The 20,200-nt window shown below is 43.5% G+C and overlaps 1 protein-coding gene across 11 annotated transcripts in view; it reads left to right on the top strand.

The window, feature by feature from the left end:
- The window catches only part of COBL (cordon-bleu WH2 repeat protein), a 296,069-nt gene that overhangs the window by 123,585 nt on the left and 152,284 nt on the right, over positions 1-20,200 (top strand). For all 11 annotated transcript variants that reach the window (XM_086398046.1, XM_086398048.1, XM_086398045.1 and 8 more), the window contains one exon: positions 1,613-1,710. In XM_086398046.1, coding sequence (XP_086254172.1) covers positions 1,613-1,710 — 98 coding nt within the window. The remainder of the gene's footprint in view (positions 1-1,612; positions 1,711-20,200) is intronic.

Genomic DNA, 20,200 nt, shown 5'->3' with positions numbered 1-20,200 from the left:
CACTGACTTCCAAGTCGGCCTCCTCTAGTTGGAATATGGAATTCTAGGTTAGCAGATGAGCAGTTCATTGATGTCTACCTGGTTCGGGTTGGTATTTTGGTGGCAGAGTTTGTGAAGTCCAGTCCCCATGCCGCCAATGGACTGGTGGCCTGTCCCTCGGCACTTGGCAGTGGTGTGGAGTAATTCATTTTTCCATTCTCCTGCATCATCTAAATGTCTTCTCCTCTGGCCGTATCTGTGTCTTGGAAGAGAAGAACAGATGAGTTGATGACAAGGGCTGGAGTGGCCTTCAAAGTGTCAACAGATCAGTGGATAATGGTCATAGAGGCCGTGGTGGCACTGAGTGTGCCAGGCTCAGTCTGCAGATGAGTATACTGAGGCCAGAGCACGCCCACACTGCAGCGCCCTTACTGCAGATGAGTGTACTGAGGCCAGAGCATGCCCACACCACAGCGCCCTTACCTGCTGCTCCCGTAGCTGTCAAGTGCGGTCGCCACACTTGACCCAGGGTGAGGGTGCTTTTTGAGTGCAGGGTGCTGGGCCCCACTCCAGAGTCTCCCATGTAGGTGTCTCCGGTGGCCCGAGGCCCCCAGGGACGTTGCTGCAGGTGGTCCCACCCCATCCTGGAGACCACAGCTCGTGCCTCCATCCTCAGCTCCCTGCCTGGGCTCTGGTGTCCTCGCCTAGAACCTGAGCATCCCCATTCTAGCTTGACAAATCCCAATGAAGAAAACTCCAGGAAAAGGAGAAGATGGAGCATTTAGAAGTCAAGAATAAAAGAACACAATAGAAGAAAAATGGGCCCCTAGAGCCTGAAATGAAAATGGAAAACATCCTGGTTGATGTACAGGAAGGAAAATCCAGGGATGTGGGTCATACGGGGGCCGATGTGGCTGTCTCAGATGTCCCCGGGTAAGCCAGTGTGGTCCCTCCAAGTTCTGGAAACCAGTGGGCCCTCCAAGCAGGGGAGCTGTTGATGTAGTTTATATAGCTTCATCCTTGACCACCACTCTCATAATTCGTAAAGCAGGTGTTTTGCACAGATGTCTCAGTCACGAGAGCTGTGCTGTCCAGTCTGATGGTCACAGCCAGATGTGGTCGGCAGGCACGTGACTTGCGGCCAGTCCAAGTCAAGACACGCTGTGCCACGCGCACTGCATTTTGAAGGCTTCATACCAAAACCTCATTAATACTTTTATATGGATTATGTGACGGAATGATAATATTTTAGATCTATTGGGTTAACTAAAACATATAGAAATTAATTTCATCTGGTTCTTTTTTGATGCATCTACTAGAGAATCTAAAATTACCTATATCATCCCTTTATTTTTCTGTTGCACAGTACTGCCCTAGAACGTTGGGATTTCTTTGTTTTTTTTTTTTAATACTAAAGATTGTAAAAACATTTAGTAATTTCTTAAACCCAGCTGGAGGTTTTTAGGTGGCTCAAAATGCTTTGAAAGAAATAGTTAATGGTTTTATTCTCTTATAAGAATGAAATAAAAGTCTAAGAGTAGAGTAAAACAAAGAAGCATTTGTTGAGATTTTTAAAGTGTTTAATCTCTTGTTTCATATGCAGAAAATAACTTAGTACTTCTATTTTTTTCAGAAACCTTTAGAAAATCTTCACTCAGCAACGATGAGACAGACAAAGAGAAGAAAAAATTTCTGGGATTTTTCAAAGTTAATAAAAGAAGCAATAGTAAGGTAATTGATTACATACACATATGATTCTGTGTTCTGTACAGAGTTGTTTGAGTAGTTTGTCCTCTGCCTGTCTTGGAATTTTTCTTAATATATGTAAGCATATTAATCCCTTCAGGGAAAAGGGACCATATCGTGTCAGTGTGCCCTGAAATGCCTGCCCATACCCTACACTTGATTCCTAAGTGGTCTTGGGTGATGGTGTTCTATTTACCGACAGAACATGAAGCCATGAGCCTTCTCTGCTGGTACCCACATAGTCCTGACAGGAGGCTGAAGCTAAGTAAACATCCTCTGGATGGATGGATGGCTGAATGTGTGGTACAGGTTACATTTACACAAAGATCCCTGGTGGCTCAGACGGTAAAGCGTCTGTCTACGATGTGGGAGACCTGGGTTCGATCCCTGGGTTGGGAAGATCCCTTGGAGAAGGAAATGTCAATCCACTGCAGTACTATTGCCTGGAAAATCCCATGGACAGAGGAGCCTGGTAGGCTACAGTCCATGGTGTTGCAAAGAGTCGGACACGACTGAGCGACTTCACGTTCATGTTCCCCTTCTCCAGGGGATCTTCCCGACCCATGGATTGAACCTGGATCTCCCACATTGCAGGCTAATTCTTTACCATCTGAACCACCAGGGAAGTCATAATTCAGAGAACAAAAAATGAAGACACTTAAAAATCATCTTGGAAATTCTCAAGTCATATATGCCTTCTAGCTACAAAGAAAGGAAGTGCTTGTAACCCTATTATGTTGGATTTAAAAGGTTTATTTTGCTGTGTCAAGTATTTTTTCACTAGTAGATGGCATGAGAAAAAGAACTGTTGTGTGGAACATTAGCATTTAACCCACCAGCTGGGTTTGGAAGCATCCACCATCCGCAGAGCATTAGAGGAGGCGTGAGGAGGGTGAACGCAGGTTGGTCCAGAGCCTTCTCTTCCTATCATGTGGACCTCTGTGTCTGTTCCTCCATGTATCTTGACCTTCCAGAGCCCGTGGGGCCAATATAACCATTACCCCAGGTCCCAGTGGGGATGCTGGGGCACAAAGAAATAAAGAAACTTGCTCCGAGTCCCAGGGTTAGATCCTGGGTCTGCTTTGGTTCACCGGTGAGAGCTTAGTGAGCAGGTTGGGTGGAAGCCTGTGGCCAGAGAGAACTCAGGCGTTTCTCCCAAATCCTGGCTCATTGATTTTAAAAAGCATTGGAGTGTATTGTTTTACATGTGTGCATGCCTGCTAGGTCATTTCAGTCATGTCCGACTCTTTGCAACCCTGTGGTCACAGCCCACCAGGCTCCTCTGTCCATGGGATTCTCCAGGCAAGAATACTGGAATGGGTTGCCATGCCCTCCTCCAGGGGATCTTCTGGACCCAGGGATCGAACCCAAGTCTCTTACATTTCCTGCATTGGCAGGCTGGGATTTTACAACGTTGTGTTAGTTTCTGCTGTGCAACAGAAGTGAAGCAGCTATACATATATCCCTCCCTCCCATGCACTCCTAAATGGGTAACTTAGCTGAGCACTGTAACTTAGCTTAGCTTTGTGGGTAATCACAGAGCACCGAGCTGAGCTCCCTGTGCTATATAGCAGCTTCCCGCTAGCTAGCTATCTTGCACGTTGTTTAGTTGCTAAGCCACGTCTGACTCTTGTGAGCCCCTGGACTGTAGCCCACCAGGCTTCTCTATCCTTGTGATTTTCCCGTCAAGAATACTGGAGTGGAGTGCCATCTCCTCTAGGGGATCTCCCCTGCCCAGGAATTGAACCTACATCTGTTTGGCAAAAAGTGGGACACGACTGAGTGCCTAAGCGCACCCACTTCTGCTTGGCGGTGGGTCTGCTGCTGAGCCACCAGAGAAGCCTGGGAGTGTGTGTGTGGCAGCGCTATGCTCTCCGTGTCCCAGCTCCTCCTTCCCACTCTGTGTCCACACATCCATTCTCCATTTCTGCATCTCGGTTCCTGCCCAGCAAATAGGTTCATCTGTACCCTTTTTCTAGATTCCATATATATGTGTTAATGCACAATATTGCGATTCCCTGGTGGCTCAGACGGTAAAGCGTCTCCCTGCAATGTGGAAGACCCGGGTTCGATCCCTGGGTTGGGAAGATCCCCTGGAGAAGGAAATGGCAACCCACTCCAGTACTCTTGCCTAGAAAATTCCATGGATGGAGGAGCCTGGTGGGCTACAGTCCATGGGGTCACGAAGAATCGGACACGACTGAGCAACTTATTTCAATATTTCTCTTTCTGAGCTACTTCACTTAGCTCTTTGCTCTTGATCCTCTGATGCTTTGATTGTGGTTTTGTGGTTCCCTGTCTTTACTGACTATATGTGTTTACCCCACATGTCCTTTGAAAATCTCTGCTTCATGTGTGTCTCTACTTAAGATCTTGGAGCCCCCTACCCCACCCCTGTCCCCCTCCTCTTTCCGCCTCCCGTATCCTTTCCTTTTCTGCCAGAATTCCTTGAAATTACAAATTCAGTTTCCTGTGTGAACTTCCCTTCACTCTATAAAGGTTGGGTTTCTGATACCTGACATCTTTTTAAAAAAATTTTTTAAGCATAGTTGGTTTACAATGTTGTGCTAATGTCTGCTGTACAAGAAAGGGATTCAGCTACACACGTATATATTTTTTTCATATTCTTTTCCATCATGGTTTATCACAGGATATTGAATATAGGGTGTCTGTGAATCTGTTTCTGTTTCATAGATAAGTTGATTTGTATCATATTTTAGATTCCACAAAGTGATATCATATGGTATTTGTCTTTCTCCGTCTGGCGTACTTCACGTGGTGTGATAACCTCTGCATCCATCCACATTGCTGCAGATTTTGTTCTTTTTGGTGGCTGAGCACATGGCTCCTGACGCTCCGAGGTCAGTTTGCTGGGACTGCAGGCAGGGCTGTCCTGCGTGGTCCTCACAATTCTCTCTGGAGTCCTTCTGCTGTGTCTTGCTACTTTTGATAGATGAAACTGCCAGCAAAGCCAATGAAAAGAAATCTAGAAATGCCTTTAAGCAGAATAAGAGCCTAAAACATCCAGACAGTCTTGCCCTGATGGATTGGCAGGATTCTCTGCAAAAGTGTCCCAGATAACAAGGAAGCCTGGTCTGTGGGTCCCAGGGGTTTTGTCTCTGTCGTACTCCGTGTTTCTTCAGTCTTGGACTAACTAGAACTGTTTTCCTTTCTCATGCACTTCATCTTTTTCATTTATTTTATTCTGTTTTGTGCTCAACTTCTCTTGTTCAATTGTAACCTTCCTAGGTTATTTGTTGTTTTGGGCATTAGCTTCTTCCTTCCTTGTTTCTCTCTGCTTCTATTGTTTGAGCTGCTATGCTAAAAGTAGCTTCCTTTAATCTGCTATAAACCTGGTGAAAGAGGTAGTTATCAACCCCATTTTACAGGTAAGGATCCTGAGCTACACACTTTCAGTGAATCCTGGTGTTAAAAGCTGCCCAAGTTCAGACTCACCTATTTTTCCAGAGCCTAGCTCTCATCGCCCACACGTTGCACATGTCTGACAAGCCTGAGTCTCAATTTTTCTACATTAAGAACAGGAAGGTTTTGAGTAAATCATTTTTAAATGGTTTCTAAAATCCTGTGATGCCAGATAGTCTACTAATGTCTGAGAACAGAATGGGAAAAATGGTGACATTTAAAGCTCAAGTGAGTCTTCCCTTATCTGCTTAAAGGAAAACAATATGCATCTGTGTGTATAAACCTCTTATAGAGAATGTATTTAAAAGGATATCATTTTGGCTAAATTCAATAAGGGCAGATATCTGTCCTTGCTTTAAAACTTTGGTATTTTAATGTTTTTGATGTGATACTTTTTTGTATCATTTTTGCATTATTTATTCTCCTAACCCAGTGGTTCTGAAAGATACCGTAGAATCACCTTCAGTTCAGTTCAGAATCACCTTAAGATCTAGTGTAACAACTGGATTCTTGGGTCATGCCCCCAGAGATCCTCATTTGGGAGGGTAGGTGGGGCCCGGAAGCTGTATTTTCCAGTGCTCCCTGGTGATTCTCTGGCTGGAGGTCCCCGACCATCCAGATCAAGGGAAACTCTTTTACACAATGAAGTTACGTGTAATTATTGTTCGCCTTTTATGGGTAGAGAATGGGATATTTGGTGAGTTTCGTGTATACCCAATGAGCACTGCAGTGGTAAACTGAATTTAAAACATATAAATTCTCAAAACCTACTTAATTGCCTCGAATATTCATTGAAAGGACTGCTGCTGAAGCTCCAATCCTTTGGCCACCTGATGCAAAGAGCCTACTCAATGGAAAAGACCCTGATACTGGGAAAGATGAAAGGCAAAAGAAGGGGTTGCCAGAGGATGAGGTGGTTGGATGGCATCACAGACTCTCAATGGACATGAGTTTGAGCAAACTCCAAGAGATAGTGAAGGACAGGGAAGCCTGGCATGCTGTAGTCCATGGGATCTCAAAGAGTCGGACACAACTTAGCAACTGAACAGCATCATCATCTCAGATCTGTTCATGTTGCATAATTTTCTAAGCAAAAGAGCTGTTTTGGGGGGAAAGACAAAAAAAAATCTATACTCAAGAGTCATGAATTTAAAAACTGTTGTTTTCAGATCTGTGAGCACTGATCAGGGGCTATTTTAGAACCTTCAGGTTCTTAGCTGAGGGTCATGGCCTTGGATTAGAGTTGATTATGCAGATGTTGCTGCCTCACGGAATGGCCAGGCTGGCGTGTTTGGCTTGAATAGCTGCTAAGAGTGGCTGTGGCGTGTGCTCCTGCTCGCACCTGGAGCTGACCTGGGGCCTGCTTATGTTCCAGGCGAGCAGCTCGGGCAGCCTGGGGTGGGCAGCTGGGAGGACGCCTCTGTGCCCACACTGGGGAGGGCTTCAGATGTGAGCACTCACACCCAGGGGGCTTCTGGCAGCTTCGCACTGCCTTCCGGGCGGCAAAATTAGAAAGTGGCCTCGTTGGTTTTTGTTTCTTGGATTTTTTTAATCTAGAAAGATGCATAAAGCTTCACATAGCTGCTTTTAGTTGCCCATTGGTACATTCGGAAAATGAGGAACGTGTTAGTCTCCACATGTGTTAGTTTCCATTTCTCCCGCCCCAAACAGCGTGGTGGGATGGATCCTCTGTTGAAATAACTGAGTCGCACCGTCTAGAACCACTTCCTCTCATTCTTAGGACCAGCTGATGGTTGATAGGAGCCAGCTGATGGATGATAGGAGCCACAGAGCCCTATTTCCTAAATTCTGCAAGTATACACTGAAGGAATTTTTAAAAAACCATTGGTGACCTCACATTTCAAAACTGGCATGTAGAAAGCTTCTTCATAATTTTAAATGCTTGAAAGAGAAAAAAATTCATAGCATACTATAAATATTGACATTTTAAATGTGTCTAATAAAGTTTGATACAATCACATAGATAAATTCTTCTATAACAAGAAAACATTTTGCGTTATTATTCTTTTTCTTAATACTTCCCTGCCAGTCCCCATGTAAAATTATATTCTATCCAATATATATTTTATTCTTAAAAGTATTTTCTAAAGACTTGAAGTGAAATGTGATATAAAATGTCTGTTTAAATTAGATTTTTAAATTTTATGTGATCATAAAACTGTGAGTAGGAAAATATTCTATATTGAGTTCTTATTACATTTGCAAATACATAAAGACAATATAAATATAATTGCTGATACATAATTGTTAAGCATGAAAAGTAAATCTTTCTTGAAAAGATATCTTTTAATAAGATGAAAGGTAATTTTTAAGTTTATTTCTTATATCCATTAATGAGCATAACTTATAGATAAAAGCAGAATAGCTTCAGATTAATCCTGTGACTCTTTCCATTTTTATTGATTCAAATCCTGAGGAAATATTTTACTAAATATAATACCAATAAATATTAGTATTTATTTATAATACTATATAATATATAAAAAACAGGCAAGAGTACTGGAGTGGGGTGCCATTGCCTTCTCTGATAAAATAAATAATAAATACTAAATAATTATTAGAGGATGGAAAACTTTCCTGTTATAACAGTCCTTCAATTCTTTGAAGTCCTTCTGGTTAATCCCATAGGGTGTGGATGCGTGCTGACTCACTTCAGTTTTGTCCAATTCCTCACAATCCTATAATCTAACTGGTGTCTCATATGTCTCCTGCATTAGCAGGCAGGGTCTTTACCACCAGCAACACCTAGGAATCCCATAGTGATCTATCATAAACTATTATTTCGATTGATCTTTTGTCTGTGCCTGACTAGGTTCTCTTTTGAATTAGTCAGTAACCAAGATTTAGAAGCCATTTGATCTGTCAGGGGATTTGTTACTCAGTAATACTAGAGTTATTGACTCATGGGAGATATAAGAAAAAAAATACTTTATCAAGATTTCTCAAATAATAATTACACTCATTTCTCAGAGGCACTTTCTTTTTTTAAAATATAATGTTTGAAGGTATCCCTCCTAAAGGAACATATATGTATAAATTAAATAGCATATATGGAAAATTTTAATTATAAAGTATTATATACATGTAAAGGAGTATTATAATTCAGTATGATATGGTTACTGAAATTGTGTAAATTATTTTTAGAAAATTTAAGTAAGTCAAAATGACCAATTTGACATCATACTCTGGTTTTCATTCGTGTTATATTTTTTCAGAAGCCTGAGGTTAGAATTACATGTGTAGTAGCTACTGATTTACTAACGTGTTGACCTGGGCTAAGGAATAGCAAAGGTTACTTTTTAAAACCTGAGATATGATTGACCTATAACATTATATTAGTTTTAGGTGCACAGCATAATGATTTGATACATGTATATGTTGGTTGGCCAAAGATTAGTTAATATTCATCTACCAAAAAAGAAAAGAATTGAGACTGTGGTCATAGATGCCACAAGCACTTTCTAAATCTATATCATCAGTAAGTTTTGAGGAAATTGATATTGTCAGTTGTTACTCACTTTTGCCAAAACAGCACTTTTTAGTCACTTCAAAACATCTCATCCCAAACTTTGTCTATTTTTGTCAGGATCTTAGCTATATAGATTTGGTCCATGTAATTTATTGAGACCATCTGCTACATTAACTAATTAGTGAAATGGGCCCTTATTGTCCAACTGAAAATCCAAGTCACATTTACTTTGGATTAAAAAAAAGTCATATTTTTAATTTAAGTAAATGTGTTAATCCTCGTGACAGTTATCTAAAGGCATCTGCATGTTCTCAATTTCTCACACATCTCTTTAAAACATAGGAGTTTGATATCCAGGGCTTGAAGCTGTTTCCCCTTTAAACCCTATATTTTAAGGCTGTGAAAATCAGCTCTCAACTTTCCTGACAACCAAATCTTACTGGTTTCCAGTAAGAAGAAGGATTTAACTCATGGTGGGAACACAGCCTGGGCTCGAACCCAGAGTGGCCGCCGCTCATCCATAAAAATGCCTGTAACCATTATTCTCATCTGACCCCAAATCAGCCTGAATGCAGTTATGTAATGACCTTTAAGAACAGCTCTTCTTCGACTGTCTAATCTTGAGCAAGGCTTTCCCTGCCGCAACCACACCACCAATGCTGCTACTTTGCCATAAAACAGACTTAAATCCACTGCTGCTCTTTACTTGCTAAGCCATGTTCAACTTTCTGCAACCCCATAGTCTGTTGCATACCAGGCTCCCATGGACACATGGGATTTCCCAGGCAGAAATACTGGAGTGGGTTGCCATTTCCTTCTCCAGGGCATCTTCCAGGCCCAGATATCAAACCCACATCTGCATTGCAGGAGGTTCTTTACTACTAAGCCACATGGGAAGCCTTTAAATTCACTGAGAATGGTTTAAAACATCCACGGCTTCATTAGAATGTAAGACTTTCATCTGTCTCAGTTTTGGCCCCAGATTGTTGGAAAATGTCATCTAATGTTTCATGCACTCTGCAAACTACCTTGTTTCTGTAGGAGACCTATTGAACTACCCTGAAGGGCTGGACCACTCGTACCTCTTTGGTCATTATTACATGCCAAGTATTACTTTTTCTACAGCAATGGATGGTATCAATAGCATAAATTTGTAGTAGACATTGTTAATTTGTATGCAATTTTTTTGTTCTGACTAATGCAGCACAAGAACACATGCATGACATAGGTAGGGAGATAGATCGATGTGTTAGTTGCTCAGTTGTGTCTGACTCTTTGTGACCCCCCCCCCCCCATAGACTATAGCCCACCCAGTCTCCTCTGTCCATGGAATTCTCCAGGCAAGAATGCTGGAGTGGGTAGCCATTTCCTCCACCAGGGGATCTTCCAGACCCAGGGATCAAACTTGGGGCTCCACATTGCAGCAGATTCTTTACCATCTAAGCCACTAGGGAAGACCCGATAGATAGATACAGTGATAAATAGATTGATAGATAGGTAAACAGACCTAGGCAAAAAGTTCATTGGAAATATCCAAAGCATTTATGAGGAAAATCATAAAATCCTACAAATACACACAAGAGTGTATGCATGCTAAGTCGCTTCAGTCATATCCGACTCTTTGCAGCCCCACGGACTGTAGCCTGCCAGGCTCCTCTGTCCATGGGATTCTCCAGGCAAGAATACTGGAGTGAGTTGCCATGCCCTCCTCCAGGGGATCAGCCCAAGGATCGAACCCACATCTCCTGTGTTGACAGCAGGTTCTTTACCACTAGCACCACCCAGGAAGCCCACACACACAAAAGTAGAGTTGTGCAAATAGAAAGATGGGCCACATTCTTAGCTGTGAAGACTCAACATTATTGTGTTGCAGGTTGAGGTGGTTACACAGAGTAGTTTAAGGGAAGCGGGAAGAGTGTTTTATACATATATGGATGGTCTCTAGGATGGGTTTTTTTTTTTTTTAATTACAGGTGACTTTTTACTAGAAATCAAAGTCAACAACTGAATTTCTGTAATGTGGCAGATTAATTATTGGCCTGGAAATAAGAGTTTACTGGGTTTGAAGCCCTAGGGCAAGACAGCACTTACTAAAATGATGCTGGTCAAAGAGGATGATACTCACAGCTGCCACCACCCGCCTGCCTGCCAGGCCTGCACTTACTTCTACGATCTCCGTTCATCCTCCCCACATCACTATAAAATAAGAGCAGCCTTCCTTATCCAGAGGCAAAAATTTCCAGCTTCCAGAAGCCTAGTGGCTGATCAAATCTGTTGATGTCTGTTTATGTTTATCAATATGTTGTGTGTTCATATTTGTATTTTTATGTCTGTGATATCTTGTCTGTGTTTGAGATTACGTTCTCAATCAAGCATGTTGGTGAAGCTCCCATTTTTAGAAATTTCCCCCAAGCTCTTGACTCCTAGCTGAGCACAGGCAGAACCCTCAGGGTGTGGAGCTGACCCTTCATTTCTTGGCAGCAGAGGGGCCTCTCTGCCTCTGTTTACCCATCTGTGTGATGGGCGTAACACCATCCAGCCTGCAGCATCCTTGTAAGGGTTAGCAAGTATAGAGCTCGACTAATACCTTTAAGGAAGCATTTTGAAATTGTGAGTAAACTGGATGGGAGCTTTATTAGAAAACTTCCAGATGTTATTGTTCATTTTTACTTGAGAATATGCAACTGGTTTCTTATATCTGTAACCCGAAGAGCTGGAAGAGATTAGATCTGCATTTTAAAAAGTATCCTAACATATGTGAATGGCCAAAGTAATCAGGTCTTTCCTAGAAAGATTAATTTCATGTAAACTAATAGTTACTGTGTTCCAAGATCTATCTTCATTTTCTTAATCAAGGATCCTTGAATCAGAGTGGGTATAACCAGCTCACAAATAATTTCACGCAGTTTTCCTGGATTTGATGTTTTCAGGGAAACTGGCCTTCTCTGTGCCTCTGTGGAACCCCACAGATCTAGCCCCCGAGACACATGGGGGGGATGTGGCCGGTGTCCACTGCATGTGACTAGTGTCGAGGTAGGAATGGCCCCGGGGTCTCTGTCTGTATCCTCTGCTCTTTTCCTGCTCTTTCCACATATAGCAGGATGAACTCTGCATGTTGATGGAACAAGGCACTCGGCCTTACTTGTAGTTCAGTGCACAGAAATGCCACGCATGCAGGAACGCTGCAGCGTCTGCTAAGGTGGCACATAACGCTCTGGTGTAGGAGGACAGGGACCTGAGTTCCAATCCTGGTTTTGGTTTTAACTCTGTGACTTTGGGCAGATTGCAAAATGAACTTCGGTGATGGCCATGTATGAGCCCCTCAGTTCAGTTCAGTCGCTCAGTCGTGTCTGACTCTTTGCAACCCTGTGGGCCTTCATTTAAATGCTGTAAATTTGATGAGTCTAAAATGATACAAATGAATTTACTTACAAAACAGAAAGAGACTCACAGACTTATAAAACGAACTTATGGTTGCTGCGGGGAGGGATAGTTAGGGAGTTTGGGAAGGACATGTACACACTGCTATATTTAAAATGGGTAACCAACAAGGACCTACTGTATAGAACAAGAAACTCTACTCAGTGTTATGTGGCAGCCTGCATGAGAGAGGAGTCTGGGGGAGAGTGGATACATGTATGTGTGGTAAGTCCCTTTACTGTTCACCTGAAACTGTCATGACACTGTTAATCAGGTGTAACCCAATATAAAATAAAAAGTTCAGAAGAAAAAATAATGTGTCAGCTTGAGCCATACCAGATACCATTAAGTTATAAAATCTTTTTGGGAATGACCTGGTGGCTCAGAGGTTAAAGCGTCTGCCTGGAATGCAGGAGACCCAGGTTCATTCCCTGGGTCGGGAAGATCCCCTGGAGAAGGAAATGGCAACCCACTCCAGTACTCTTGCCTGGAGAATCCCATGGAGGGAGGAGCCTGGTAGGCTACAGTCCACGGGTTGAAAAGAGTGGGACACGACTGAGCGACTTCACTTTCACTTTCTTTTAAAAAGCATTGCTTCAATTAAAAAAAAAAAATTCCTCTGGGGCCGTTTCCCCTGTTTGGGCAGTTACAGAAATCCTCCACCATCCTCAGGGTCCCTTGGAGACCCTCACTGTGTTCCGAAGTGATTCTCCATCCAAAGCCTGAATGAGCTCTCGGTCCAGGTTGAAATGTCACTGTTGGCCTGAATGGAGGTGGCTGCCATATTACAGTCCTGCCCTTAGGAGCCCAGAAGTTGAAAAGGTGCCCTTCAGTAATGTGAAACTTTCAGGAAAACTTATTAAAAACTTAGCTGTAGAGCAAATTCCGTAATGTAGTGCCGAGAATCCCATACTTTTCCAATATCCTGTATGTCTCCCCAGCTTGCCCAGGCCTGATAAAAATCCCATCCCAAGTTGTGTTAAGAGCTGGCTCCCCGAAGTGTGTGTGGAGTCAGATCTGCCACAGGAGGGCAGTATTTGTACAGGTATAGTGAGTCCTGCTGAAACTCCCAGCTGAAAGTTGCTGTTTTATCGAGCATTCATAAAATCAAGAGGAGAAAAATACATCCTGAGTGATAAGCCTCGTTTGGGATGTAGCACTAATTTTTGTTGTAAATTCATTTTGAAGAGAGATTTAACAGTGTAGCGTGTTTCGAAAGTGTTCTGTGTTCAGAATTATAAATAATCAGCATATGAAAAAGTTTTCAAAGCAGAGGGGAGTCACGTGAAAGACTGAGAGCCCAACTTGGCGCGTGTCACTTCATGTACTCGCTTGAGCCCCTGGTGCCTACAGGCAGCTCTGAGAGACAGAGTTGTGCTTTTTCACTTTTCCTGCTCTAGCATCATTTACAGTTTGCTCTAGTACAACAATGGTCTCAATTTTTTAAAGGTGGTGTGATCGTCCAGGAAGAGGGAAATTCCTGGCTTTCGCTTCTGGATTCTGACTTTGGCACACACAGTTCCGCGACCTTCAGGCTCACCTCCCCCGTGTGCACAGCGGTTTGTCACCTCCACCTCAGGGCTCCTGAGAGGGTTAAGTGAGGCTGAACACACAGCAGGCACAGGGGGGCATCCGTAGCTGACACTCACCGGGCTGGGCGACGGCTCGGCTCCTTGTTCCTTTTTTCCCTCGGGAACTATAAGAAATGAGAGGGTCCTCTCCGGCTCAAAAGCCCATTTTCATTTGGGGGATTTTCATTCTAAAAGGGACTTGCGAAGGTATTAGGGAATCAGAGAGTGAGAGTTTTATGGCTTTCAAGACAACATATGTTACCGCGTGGTTTCTCCAAAGGGTAGTGCCGTCAGCAACAAATCACAGTCATTGTAGCCACTTAGGCTTTCATTTCTAATCCAGTGTCTTGGATAGGAAGCTTCTCTCAAACAGTGGGAAGGACACAGATCCAAAAATGTAATTTAGAAAAATGATCCAAAGCTGCTTTGCATACCTATTTGCCCATTCAAAGTAGTTTTTAAAGTTTTTATGTTGCATGCTCTCCAGTGCAAATCTGGAAACTGTCAGAGGAAGGTTCTGTTTTTAAAGCCTCAAGGAATTTTTTTTTCAAAGTACTGGATTCTTAGAATGGGGAAAATATCCTCCAACTGGAGCCTGAAAGGTTGATTGAAGGGCCTCAGGCCAGTACTTAGTTCTCATAGTGGGAAGAAGAAACATGGATTTCTACCCTTTGGCTGAGGATTTAATGTCTGTAGGAATGAGAAGTAAAAAAAGTTCCTTTCAAAATTCTGATTTTCCTTATTTCCCTTAAAATATGTGTATCTGCTTTCCCCCTAATTTCTGCATTTCTTTTGTGAGCCTCTGCTGCTCCTGGGTGGACAAGCACAAAACTGCAGAACCACAGCTGTCTTCACAGGGGTTGGTGGAGTGGGAGGGATTCGAGTCACTTCTGAGACCAGACAGCAGAGAGAAGCAGACCCTGGTCCCTCCAAGCCCTTCCCTGTGTTGGGAAAGGCCGCTGCGTTGTCACGGTGGCTGAACCCCGAAGCTTGGGGCCCCTTTACTTCCTCTGTTCTCCTTACTCCGTCTGCAGTCCAGCTCAGATCCCCACCTGCTGCCTTCAGAGGACGTCCCAAACCCCACCACCTCACTCCTCCCGGGCGCCCCACTTCCAGATTCCTTTCTGGCCTCACTGTTTTGGATGTAGATGAAACTCCCTTTAGAACAGAGCCCCCTTCCTCCCTAGAGGGTAACAGCCCTTTTGAAGCTTTTATATGTTAATAAAATGCAGTCAATGATTATATGTTCATAAACAGTGCACAATATGTATGTATTAGCAATGTTAGCAATGTATGTAATGATTTGCTTTCTAGAGTCTGAATCCTTTTAAAATTTTACTGAAATATAGTTAATTTACAATGTTATGTTAATTTCCACTGTATAGCAGTGATTCAGTCATGTGTGTTAGTCACTTAGTCGTGTCTGACTGTGCGACCCCATGGACTGTAGCCCACCAGGTTTCTCTGTCCATGGGATTCTCCAGGCAAAAATACAGGAGTGGGTTGTCATGCCCTCCTCCAGGGAATCTTCCTGACCCAGGGATCAAACCCAGATCCCCTGCATTGAGAGCGGACTCTTTACCATCTGAGCCACAAGGGAAGCCTATGTGACTCAGTTATACCTACATATTAAGTATACTCTTTTCCATTATGGTTTATCCCAGGATATTGAATACAGCTCCCTGTGCTATACAGTAGGAGCTCGTTGCTCATCCATACTGTGTATAATAGCTTGCATCTGCTCATCCCAATCTCCCGATTCGTCCCTCCACCACCCTTTTTCCCTGGGCAACCACAAGTCTGTTTTCTGTGTCTGGGAATCTGTTTTGTAGATAAGTTCGTTTGTGTAACATTTTAAGTTCCACATATAACTGATATGGTATTTGTCTTTCTCTGTGTCACTTCAGTCAGGAGTAGTCTCTAGTTGCATCCACGCTGCTGCAAATGGCATGATTTTGTCACTCGAGTGTATGTTCCTCGGTTCTTTGTCTCATCACAACAAAGATTTGGAGTGATGGGCATTAAAGCCCCCTCGGCGTGTCTTGGATAGACCGTGTTATAGCTCTCAGGTCTCGAATGCACCATGTTATAGCTGTTACACAAATCAGTGTTACAGCTCAGTGTTACAGCTCTATTTTATTTAGAAGATAGCAGAAAAATCCATCTTCGAGGCGTGAGGGCACGTTGATCCAAAGACATGAGAAGAGTGCCCCAGCACACGGGGGAGAGAGAGAGAGCTAGCTTTGGCTCCTCTTTTTATATGTTTATCTCTCCCTGGGCCTGTCCTATGTAAATCGGGCCAGCCAGGAGTGTTGTTTGTTTTACCTGAGGTCCTCACTCCGGTCCTCGGACCTTCTTTTGTTCTATTTTCGCGGGCTTTTCCCTTCTTTGTCTTTTAGCCACTGCCATTTTGGACTCCTTTTCCCTATTCTATCTACCTAACAATTTCATTCTCCTTTATGACTGAGTAGTATATGTTGTGTATATGTACCGTATCTTCCCAAAGGCTGAATCTTAACTCATAGAATAAGAATAGTGAATGTGAAGAAAATAAAAAAGACAAAGAAGGACTGCCAGCTGCTTCACACAGCAGTCTCCCTCTGTCTCCCGTCCCTGCCCAAGCCCCTCTCTGGGCAGAATTCCCCCGGGGCACTGCCATGGGAGACCAGAGGGCCACCGGACACTTGGGGGACCCTGTGTTCAGGAGAGACATGGGGCATCATGGGGTCTTGTAAAAGTTCTGATTCAGGGGGCCAGGGACTAGGGCTGTGACTTGGCATTTCTAATGAGCTCCCAGATGAAGCTCTGTGCTGAGAACCAAGGCCCTGGACCCTGGTTCCTGGGTGGAGAGGTGGAGTCTGGCCTAGAGACACCCACAGAGGACAGGGTCTGCACAGGGAGATTCAGTCTGTGAGATGGTCCATGGGGGCATGGGAGGACGTGCTGCCCGCAGAGGCACGGCCAGGTGCTCCCGATTATCCGTGTGTGTGTGTGTGTGTGTGTGTGTGTGTGTCTACGCAGGTATGTTCAGGGCAGTTTGCAGTGACTCTAGGTTGGAAGCACACTGAACAAATGCCTTCCTGCTTCTGACCCTCAGTCTGGGATGAGAAGGACCAGAGCTTTCTTTTCATCTCATGGTCAGAGTGATGCCCATATTTACCTGGTGAAGAATGTTTGCTGCCCCAGAAGACACATTGTGAGTCTATAATTACATCATAAGTATAACTCTTGAAGGACAGTCTCCAGTAAAGCCTAATGCTTACTTGTGATGCTTCCTGCTGGGTGACCCAGTGAGCCTGGGACCTCCTTTTGGAGGAGATGCTGAGACCAGCTTTCAGGAGGCACCGATCAGGAATCTTGGCACCTAGCATCAGACTGAGATAATCTGATAAACTTGGACAGTAACTGCTGCTTGAACATAAAGAGAGGCAGAAAAGCCAAGAAAAGTTAAAAGGTAAGAAAGGAATGTTTTGCTTCCTTGGCTTGAGAAAAACATACAACACAGATATAGATAGGTATCTGTGAGTATCTATCTTGATCAGAGTATTTGGTTGAACTATAAGAATACATTTTTAATGATGTTTCCTAAGTGATTTGTTTTTGATATTGTTTCTTTTAGCATGTTAGATTTCTATCTTATATTATCTGGATGATTTTCTAGCTTTATAACAAAAGTGAAGGCAAGTCATAAATGCAGTGGTTATGGAGTTTGTTTCTTTGAAAATTCAGTTATTTACAGAAAAAAATATGATTTTCACCTTCCTTTGAATTTCCTTTCCATCTCTGTCTTGGGGTGAGTTGAATGCTCTGTGTTGAGTAGAGGCTGGCAGATTTCGTGTTTGCATCTTCATCACAGATGACATAGGCCCTCCTCCATACACACCACCATAATGGGACCTGGAACAGTTTCTAAACAACTCATGGAATAAAATTTAAATACTACCAAGCAGGTGTGATATCCCTCCATTCAGCTTCCGTTGAGTCAGGTGTTTACTGGTTCTCCTTCAGTACACACTGCACCTTAGGTATCTGGCTTCCAGGTATTAATTTATGGGGATGGAGGTTGAAATCTGTGCAAATGAAGCTGAGGGCACATATGAACCGTGCAGTCTTTTTGTCACCAAGGAGAGCTGTCTTTGTTTTTCTAAATGCATTTTATGACTCTAACAACATGTGGTGTCTAACCCTCTCTTCAGAGTCATCTCAGCTGATTCGGCTGTGCCAAAAATCACCTCTGCTGCTGCTTTTAGAGACTGACTTCTGATCTTCATAGCCATCATATCCTGGTTTTGTTGCAACATTAGAGTTACTTGCAGCAAAAAATGAGGAAAGGATTTTAAGCTCGCTGAAGGCAGGAGCCATTTATCATTATTATTATTACATTTTCATGACCCTGTCCCTAGCAGCTAGGCCAGTGCCCAGAACCCAGAGGAGGGACCTCACACATGCCTGCTGAGTGCATGTGTATCGCGTTCAGAACTACAGCTGCTGAAAGTCAATTTCTGGTTCATTGTGTTACTAGAAACAAACAATGTAAGCAGAGTCAGGTTACACACAAATATAGAAAAATAAAGTTATTGGTGCTGAATATCCCAATTGCCCAGCACTCTGAAGTTTTAGGCTAAGATTTTGAATATTGAATCCCTCACTGGAAAGGGGAAAGGAGACAGAATTTCAGAATAAGAAATGATGTCCCACACTTCTGTGGACAGCTTTGGGAAATTTGTTGCTGCCCCTCCTCTCCTTGATCTACGCGTGTAGGTCGGGGATTCAGGGGACCTAGCAGCCATGCCCGCGGCCGCCTTTCCAAATGCCTGCCAGACACCAATGCGACCACCCAGCCCAGCCTGTTCTGTGACAAGGTCTTTGTCCAGGAGGAGGGGGGTTGTTCCTGGGGCAGAGGTGGGTGGGAGCAGAGCTGCATTTGAATGTTTCTGATGAGTCACAGTGATGTGGATTGTTTGATTAAGCAGTGTTGGATTGAGGCTTTGCAGCCTCCTGTGGAAGAGCACCCTTTCCAATGGAACTGTAAGTGATGTTACCGTATGGTACCAGTCCTCTGAGGTCCTCAGAGCCCCTTCTTTTCTTGGCCTTTGTCACTGCTACCAAGGGAGCAGTAGTAGCCCCTTGCAGGTCCCCGAGGTGAGGAGAGTGTTCCTCCACTCTCGGGCGCTTTGCTGAGACCAGCATCCTCCACCATCAGGAGGATGCCATCCTTCACCCAAGCTGCCGTCTGGGAGCAAGGTAGAAATAGTGTTGAGGGGTTTCCTTTACTCTTGAGAAACAGAGACTAGAAGTTAGCGTGCATGATTAGAGATTACAAGTTAGACTATATGTGTATCTATTTGGTGTCAGATAATTCTTGGAAATCATACTCTGGATGTTGCAAGTTCAGCAGGACCAATGAGTCTGGTGAGTTGAGAGAGGTTGAGTCTAGAGCCTTGTTCCAGAGCAGAATAAAGCTGTAGAGCCATTTCCAAGCTGAATGTGGATGGCCAAGGGTCAAGAAAGTCTGAAAGGCTGGCTGTGGTCATTCCCATAGAGGGGTGTGGTCTGTTCCAGACTGGGGCATAGCACACTGGTCCTTATTTGTTCTGCACACAGTCACCTTCTCAGATGTTTGACCTAAGGCTACTATTTAAAACTGTAGGGGATCCAACAAACAAAAGTTCAGGACCAGCTAGCTTCACTGGGAAATTCTATCGAACATTCAGAGAATTATACCACTCTTTCTCAAATTGTTCCAAAAAGCACAAAAAGGAAGGAATACTTCCAAACTCATTGTATGAGGCTAACATTACCCTGACTCCAAACTCAGAAAGGGACACCACAAGAAAAGAAAATTATAGACCAATATCCCTGATTAATGTAGATGTAAAAAATTCTCAATAAAGCATTAGCAAACCAAATACCACAATCCATTAAAATGACCATACACAATGATCATGTGGGATTATTCCAGGGATGCAAGGATGGTTCAGCATCAGCAGATCAATTAATGTGATGTACCACAGTAACAATCTGAAGGATAAAAATCATACAGTCATCTTAACAGAGGCAAAGAAAGGCATTTGACAAAATTCAGCATCCATTTATGAAAAACTCTCAACATAGTTGGTATAGTGGGAATGTACCTCAGTATAAAAAAGGTCATCTGTGACATGCCCACAGATAACATCAAACTCAAGGCTAAAACTGAGAACTTTCTTCTAAGATCAGGAACAAGACAAGGATGCTCCCCTCACCACTTTTAATAAAAATATTATTGAAAGTCTTGGATCAATTTGGCAAGAAAAAGAAATATTGCTATTGCTAAGTCACTTCAGTTGTGTCCGACTCTGCGACCCCATAGACGGCAGCCCACCAGCCTCCTCCGTCCCTGGGATTCTCCAGGCAAGAACACTGGAGTGGGTTGCCATTTCCTTCTCTAATGCATGAAAGTGAAAAGTGAAAGTGAAGTCGCTCAGTCATGTTCAACCCTCAGCGACCCCATGGACTGCAGCCTTCCAGTCTCCTCCATCCATGGGATTTTCCAGGCAAGAGTACTGGAGTGGGGTGCCATTGCCTTCTC

The sequence above is a fragment of the Bos grunniens genome, chromosome 4, assembly GCF_055505025.1.
Source record: "Bos grunniens cultivar Pamir isolate PY7600 chromosome 4, Bosgru_T2T1.0, whole genome shotgun sequence".
In the NCBI taxonomy this organism is placed as follows: domain Eukaryota; kingdom Metazoa; phylum Chordata; class Mammalia; order Artiodactyla; family Bovidae; genus Bos; species Bos grunniens.
This window is presented reverse-complemented; position numbering and strand designations above follow the sequence as displayed.